Source organism: Haplochromis burtoni, unplaced genomic scaffold, assembly GCF_018398535.1.
Source record: "Haplochromis burtoni strain Fernald_Lab_line unplaced genomic scaffold, NCSU_Asbu1 Contig_43, whole genome shotgun sequence".
Lineage (NCBI taxonomy): Eukaryota > Metazoa > Chordata > Actinopteri > Cichliformes > Cichlidae > Haplochromis > Haplochromis burtoni.
In genome coordinates, this window is record NW_024582404.1 from 2,918,434 (window position 1) to 2,925,717 (window position 7,284).

General features: G+C 42.2%; 2 protein-coding genes across 2 annotated transcripts in view; both read left to right on the forward strand.

Moving 5' to 3' along the window:
• The first annotated feature begins 1,871 nt into the window (after window positions 1-1,871).
• Window positions 1,872-5,551, forward strand: LOC121814391 (GTPase IMAP family member 6-like). The gene is made up of 4 exons (XM_042220100.1): window positions 1,872-1,930; window positions 2,445-2,504; window positions 4,169-4,769; window positions 4,971-5,551. The coding sequence occupies exons 3-4, from the start codon at window positions 4,568-4,570 to the stop codon at window positions 5,549-5,551; spliced, it is 783 nt and encodes a 260-aa protein (XP_042076034.1). The 5' UTR covers window positions 1,872-1,930; window positions 2,445-2,504; window positions 4,169-4,567.
• A 5-nt stretch (window positions 5,552-5,556) lies between these two features.
• LOC102289666 (GTPase IMAP family member 8-like) overlaps window positions 5,557-7,284 on the forward strand; it is a 27,765-nt gene continuing 26,037 nt past the window's right edge. The window contains exon 1 of the mRNA XM_042220136.1: window positions 5,557-5,879. Coding sequence (XP_042076070.1) covers window positions 5,755-5,879 — 125 coding nt within the window. The 5' untranslated portion in view covers window positions 5,557-5,754. The remainder of the gene's footprint in view (window positions 5,880-7,284) is intronic.

A 7,284-nucleotide genomic window follows, 5' to 3' on the forward strand; every position in this document is an offset into this window, starting at 1 on the left:
ACAGAAGGTCAGTACTTCCACGCTTTAAACGCTGCACGCTCATACTCTCTCTGCACTCGATATATGATCCATTGTTGATCTGCACACAGCTGTTGTCACGAACGTCGCACTCGCTTACGTCACTGTCATGAGACATTCTTGCAAAAAAATCACGGTTTTAGTAACGCAGTAACGCAGCGTTCCTACGGGAAAGTAACGGTAATCTAATTACCGTTTTTGCAATAGTAATCCCTTACTTTACTCGTTACTTGAAAAAAGTTAATCGGATTACAGTAACGCGTTACTGCCCATCTCTGGTAGTAATACACACAAACACCCTGAGACTCCAAAACCCCACAAAGGAGGGGTGGTGGGGGTGTTTTTCCGGTCTTTGGCAGGGGTCTCAAACTCCAGTCCTCGAGGGCCTGTGTCCTGAAACTTTTGTGTCCCTGCTGCAACACACCTGAATAACATTAAAGACTCTCTAGACTACATGCTGAGGTGGAATAGGCTTCCATGATCCATCATAGCAGATGGTTCACAATAATTGGAATGAGGACAGACCCAGAGTCTAGATGCTGGTGGATGCAAAGACAAAGGCAGCGCTCCGAATGACAAAGGTGAAGCGGAGACTGGGAGGAAGCGTGCTGCATAAATGAGTTTGAAAGGAAGACTGAAAGACTGAAAGACGAGAACAGATATTTAAAGCACACAGAACAGAATCTGACTGGCTTACAGAAGGTGAGCAAGAAAATTATTGGATTAGCGTTAAGACAGAATTAAATCTGAAAACATGGAAAAGTAGAAGTGATGTAAAGAATAGACTTGTGTAATGAGCATGAAGACTTAAAGAAACCCAGTCACCTCCTTTCCAAGCTCCTCAGACTATCATGAACTGGATGACTGAGAACTTAGACATAAAGAACAGACGAGCAGCCTGAACACCAGGAAAGCTGACAGATGAGTGATTACAGAGTTTGATTGAATCTTTATCGAACTCCAGAGTGATTGCTGACACACCCATGTTACTCAGTCAACAACTTCTCTGGCAGACAGGTACAGATATTACTGTGATGGTTTAATTATTCACCTTGCTGGATTGAAATTTCCCCAGAGACACATCTAAGCACACTCAGTCACACTTTGCAGTAATAATGGTTTTGATCTGAATAAATAAAATCTGAACCATGTGACCAGAGATGGCAGAGGGAAGCAAACTTTCAGCATGGTGTTAAATTATTTCCCCAAAGGATGAGAAGATTTAGAATATTTACTGAACCTTAATAACTTTGACATTCAAGATTTACTATTGAAGCATTAAATGCACCGAAAACTTCTACGATCAAACCAGCACTGAAACCTTAAAAGTGAACAACAATCTGAAATGTACTCTCTGCCCAACACGTTCTCACTCCCAAAGCAAACCATACCACTTATGTGACAAAGTCGGTATGTTATGCTTTTGGCCACCCAACACTGTCCTATGTTAAGCGTTCGGAAACAGGAGGAAACATGAGAACGTTTGGACTGAATCTACACATGTACATTTATTTTACTTTCTCATCATGAATCACTTTGGAAAACACTATCTTAACACAGTTGTGGTTAAAGTTAGCGATTATGGTTATAATTAGGGTTAAGGCTGGAATACACGTGTCACCACCGGGAGCATCAACCTATTGGATTCCATCCACACGTATCATAGGGACACGGAAGGTAACCTTTTGCGTTCTCATGGGACACCTCGGGACCTGTTCTCATTCCCGATGTGTATGTTATACATCGGGAATGAGCATGCTCTGTTCTGCAACATTTTAAATGCAGTCACGCTTCTGAAGACAGAAGATTTTGTTCACTTTGTTGTGAATATTTAGAACATTGTTCTTTTTTTCTTTTCAACTCCACAGTCAGTGAGTTCTGCAGCTGAATGACAGCATGGCAGCAGCATCTGGTGAGTCTTACTTTGTCACACTTACATGCAGTACCTGTGAGTTACCTCCCTCTACAAGCACTTTCTGACAGTAATTTAATTGTTTCTTGGTTTCTCCTGTTTGGAGAAATGTGAAAAAAATGAAGAAAACGTGATTATTAGAGGATAATCGATGTGACTACAGGTGAATATTTTACAGCAGGTCTCATCTGAACCAGGCTGCTGTGTTGCATGTAGCATACTTTAACAATGTGTTTAACCAATAACATTTGTCAGAATGTGTTTTCTGAAAATTAACAGTCATATTTAATAATCTTTCAAAGTAAACTTTGTTTCCTCTGCTATATACAGTTCAGTACATAGAGAGACGAGACGACAGTTTCCCAGAACTAATGTGATCTGTTCATACAGTCAGCCGTTGACATTAAAAGTGCTTTGTTCCATCTGATGTAGTCATTGCAGGATAACACGTCTCAGTGCATAAACTACTACAAATAATAATAATAAAAGAAGAGTTATTTCTTTATCTTTGCAGGACCACAAGACACTTTTCCCAGACGTCGCAGGAAGAGCTTTGATTTTGTGCCACCCCACAGTGAGTTTTTAAAGAAAAGATTATGTTTAATGCAAACTTTAACTGGGCAATTTAAGGTGGAAGACATTAGACAGGAGCAGGTGAAGACAAAATATAGCAGGAAGTGTGAAGCCTGTTTGGAATAATGAAAACCTCTTAGTGCACAGATTCTGCTTTCTCTCTTTACATTTAGAAGCTCATATAATGTATAGAAAAGTGAAGAAAACTATTTTATGTAAACTTTTGGGGGTCATTTCTGGGAGAGGTTACAGCAAATGTCTCCTTAACTTCATGTTAACAGATCAAACATTCAGGACACCAGTGTTCATGTAGCTCTATGCCACAGACATGAAGTTGGTGCAATTTATTGAAACTGTGATGTATCCTGTGGTAATGATGCAGATCAAGGAGAAAAAAAATAGGTCTTCAGATTATGACACTGTGGATTTAAACTGAGCTTTTAACAGAGGTTACATGTATTTATTGTCACAGCGGTGGATCGGACTCGGGCACAGACTGAGAACACGGTTCAAAGTTCTTTATTAACCACACTGGTGCGCTATATACACAGGGGGGTGGGGGGGTGGGGGGATAGACCAGGGTTCTGGGGGTCAACAGGTTGGGAAACACGCCTTCGTACTGGCTCCACTCTTCACACTGCAGGTTACCTGGTGTAATGTTTTTCAGCTACAAAGAAACATGGTCTGACTCCTACCAACTATATAAAGAGTAACTGAAGGTTAAATGTAGCTAATATGTCCTGTTTTAAGCCAGGCACTTACACGCTCCGCTGCGTCTCAGCCACCATCGCTCTGGCAGAAAGGGCGCTAGAGCCAGAGTAGAGGAGAGGCGAGCTGGAACAAACCATTATGGGAGGGGGGGTATCTATACTTTTGTTGTTAAAATGTTACGTCTCAACCAAGTACTGTATGCTTTTTATATTTTTAGTAGTGTGTCACACAAACAGCAAATATTGTCAAAAAAGTAAGAAATCTTTGGGGGTGCTTTGATTCATTCAGCACCCCCAAAAATGGGCTAAAATCGCTCCTGATCTCCACACAAGCAGCTCCACTCTCACCCACGGGGTCCAGGGGTCACAATGAGGGCAGAGCCAGAAATACCTATTTACAGAGACGAGGATTAAGTCCAAGGCAAGCACGGGAACAACAGAATCGCAATGAAGCCAGGCAATACTAACGAGAGTTACTCAATATTCCAGCGACAAGTAGCTCAGAGCCCCCTCTTAAGAAGAGCCAGAGATCAACTGCAAATCACCGAGATCAGCTGCAGGTGCGTGGGCCAGGGGCAAGGAGCTCCCCAATCAGAGCTCCGCCCAAGCAGACAGGAGAGAGAGAGCAGAGCGAGAGAAAAACAACAAACACTTGTGGCCACACTGGGCTGGCCGGGGAGGCACAGGGACCATGACAATTTTTCACTCTCAAAATTTATGTTGTATTCTCACATGTGAATATATATTTATGGCTCAGTAATGATCCATAAATACTAGAAAAAATAACACATATTTAAACAAACTGACAATTTTTGTGCATTTTTCAGTAACTCAGTGGTTACAAGTGGAAAATGATTAAAATTAGATTAATTCAAACCTATGATATAATGTTGTTGCTGCTTGTATTAACTTTGAAAGATTCTTTGTTCAGTGTTTGTGTTTGCTGTCGTTTCAGTGTCTGAGCTCAGAGCTGTCCTGCTGGGGAACAGCTGGTCTGAGAGGAGCTCAGTGGGAAACTTTATACTGGGAGAGAACAAGTTCAACCCTGAGGAAGAACTGGACCGATGTGTGAGAGTCAGCGGACAGATTCAAGGGAAAGAAATATTTCTCATCAACACTCCAGATCTGCTTCATCCAAACATCTCTGAGGACAAATTAAAGGAACATGTGAAACTGTGTGAGGCTCTCTGATCCTGGACCTCATGTGTTCCTGCTGGTTCTACAGCCTGAAGACTTCACTGAGCATCAAAAAACGAGACTCTGCAGAGTCCTGAACTTCTTCAGTGATCATTCCTTTGATCATTCACTGGTTCTGATATCACCACCCAGGCGTCCAGGTTTACGGCATAGTGTCATGTATCATACACATATACAGGAAATGATCAGACGATGTAATAACAAGTCACTGCAGCTTGAAAACCTCAACATTCGGGAGTTACTAGAAAACATGGAACGCATTGTAGAAATGAACCATGGAACACATGTGACCTGTCAGCACACCAGCGCTGAACAAAGAGAAGAAGCTCCTGTTACTCTGAATGATCCTCAGCCTGTTGGTAAGTAAAAAAAACCCCAAACTCTATCTGTAGATATTTTAACATAAAGACACTTTCTAAAGTGCTCAGAAGGAACGATCCACCAAAAACATGAAGCAGCATTTACTGAAGATGGAAAAAGTGAAGAAAGACCAAAAGGCTTTTAGGATCAGTCAGACTGTCTGAGAGTAATTTCCTGTTTGTATCTTTGCTCCTTTACAGGACGTAGACTCTGCATTTTGCTGTTTGGAGGAAACTCAGCAAAGAAGACAGAACTCTGTAACCTTATTGTGAAGAAAAATTACGATTTTTCAGGATTTTCTCCAGACAGACAAGTTTTCCATGGAGAGTGGAGAGGAAAACCTTTAACAGTAGTGAAAACTCCCAACTTCTTAAGTCCATCTCTGAAAGCAGCGAGAGAAGAGATGAAGAGCTGTGTGAGTCTCTGTCCTCCTGGACCAAACGTTCTGCTGCTGATGGTGAAACCTTCTGATTTCACTGTGCAGAGCAGAAAAACTCTCAGTTTGACCCTGAGTGTGTTTAATGGAGATGCCTTTAAACACTCAATGGTCATCATCACAGATGAGGAGAAGATGGGACGTTCAGTTAATTCTCTACTTAGAGATTGTGAAGGTAGACACTACAACATGTTTGAAAATGATCATCGACAGTTAATGGAGAAGATTGAGAACATCGTGCATGAGAACAAAGGAAAATTCCTCACAGTCACCGAAGAGACCATCAGACCAAAGTCTGAAGACATAAAAGAACATGAAAAGATTCAGGAAATGACAAATCAATAATCATCAAACCATCTTTAAACCTGGTTCTGTGTGGGAGGAGAGGAGCAGGGAAGACGTCAGCAGCCAAGGCCATTTTAGGTCAGACTGAGCTTCATTCAGCCTCCAACTCATCAGAGTGTGTTAAACATCAGGGAGAGGTGTGTGGACGTTGGGTTTCCCTGGTGGAGCTGCCTGCCTTGTATGGAAAACCTCAGGAGGCAGTGATGGAGGAATCACTCAGGTGTATCTCCCTCTGTGATCCTGAGGGTGTCCATGCCTTCATCCTGGTCCTACCTGTGGCTCCCCTCACTGATGAAGACAAGGGAGAGTTAGAGACCATCCAGAACACATTCAGCTCTCGAGTCAATGACTTCACCATGATTCTGTTCACTGTGGACTCAGATCCTACAGATCCAGCTGTTGGTAACTTTATAAGACAAGACAAAGACATCCAGGAGCTCTGTCAGAGTTGGGGAGGAAGACATGTTGTTTTCAAGGGCAAGACACAGATTGCAGAGCTGTTGGAAACTGTGGAAATGATGAGAGCTGAAGGACCTAAGTGCTTCACAATGGAAATGTTCAGCAAAGCTCAGATTGAGAGGTTCATGATGGTTGATGCTGAACTGCAGGAAGTTAAACACAAGAGTGAGGCTGGACCTGACGATGGAAATCAAACTGAACAGTCCATCAGGATGGTGCTGCTCGGAAAAACTGGTTGTGGGAAAAGTGCAACTGCAAACACCATTTTGGGCAAAAAGGTGTTTTTATCCAGAGTCAGTCAGAAATCTGTGACCAGAGAATGTCAGAAAGCAGCAGGAGAGATTGATGGATGTCCTGTTGTTGTGGTCGACACCCCCGGCTTGTTTGACACAAAACTGTCCAGTTATGAAGTTCGACAGGAGCTTCTGAACTGTATCAGCATGTTGTCTCCTGGACCTCACGTGTTCTTACTGGTGCTGCAGATCGGTCGATTTACAGAGGAGGAAGAAGAAACTGTGAAAATGATCAAAGAGATTTTTGGAAAGAAGTCAGGAAACTTCATCATTGTTACCTTCACCAGAGGAGATGAGCTTGAAGACACTATTGAACGTTACATAGAAGAAGACTGTTCTGATTTTGTAAAAACTCTGATTAAAGACTGTGGAGGCAGATACCACGTCTTCAACAACAAAGATCCAAAAAACCGTAGACAAGTGTCAGACCTGCTGATGAAAATTGAAGACATGTTGAAAGACAATTATGGCGGATACTACACCACTGAGATGTTCCAAGAGGCTGAGGCAGCGATACAGATGGAGATGGAGAGGCTGCTGAAACAGAAGGATGAAGACATGATAAGAGAGAAGGGGGTGCTTAAAAGGAAACACGAAGAAGAAATGCAAAAAATAAAAAGAGAAATGGAAGAACAGATCTCTAAATTTGAGTCTGAGAAAGAGCAGAGCTTGAAAAAACTCAAGCAGATGGAGCAACGCATTAACCAGGAGCGAAAAGAGAGAGAGAGAGAACAGAAAATCAGAGAAGATGAAAACAGAAAGAGGAAAGAACAGGAAGAAACTCAACAACAACTATGGAAACAAAAACTGGAAACTTTGGAGAAGCAAATAGAATCTGAATCAAAAGAAGAGCTCATCAAAGAGCTGGAGCAAAACAGAGAAGAAATGAGACGAGAGAGAGAGGCCTGGGAGATGGAAAGGAAAGACTGGTGGGACAATAGGTATAAAGAAAGTAAACAGAGACGAGAAGCAGAAGATAAG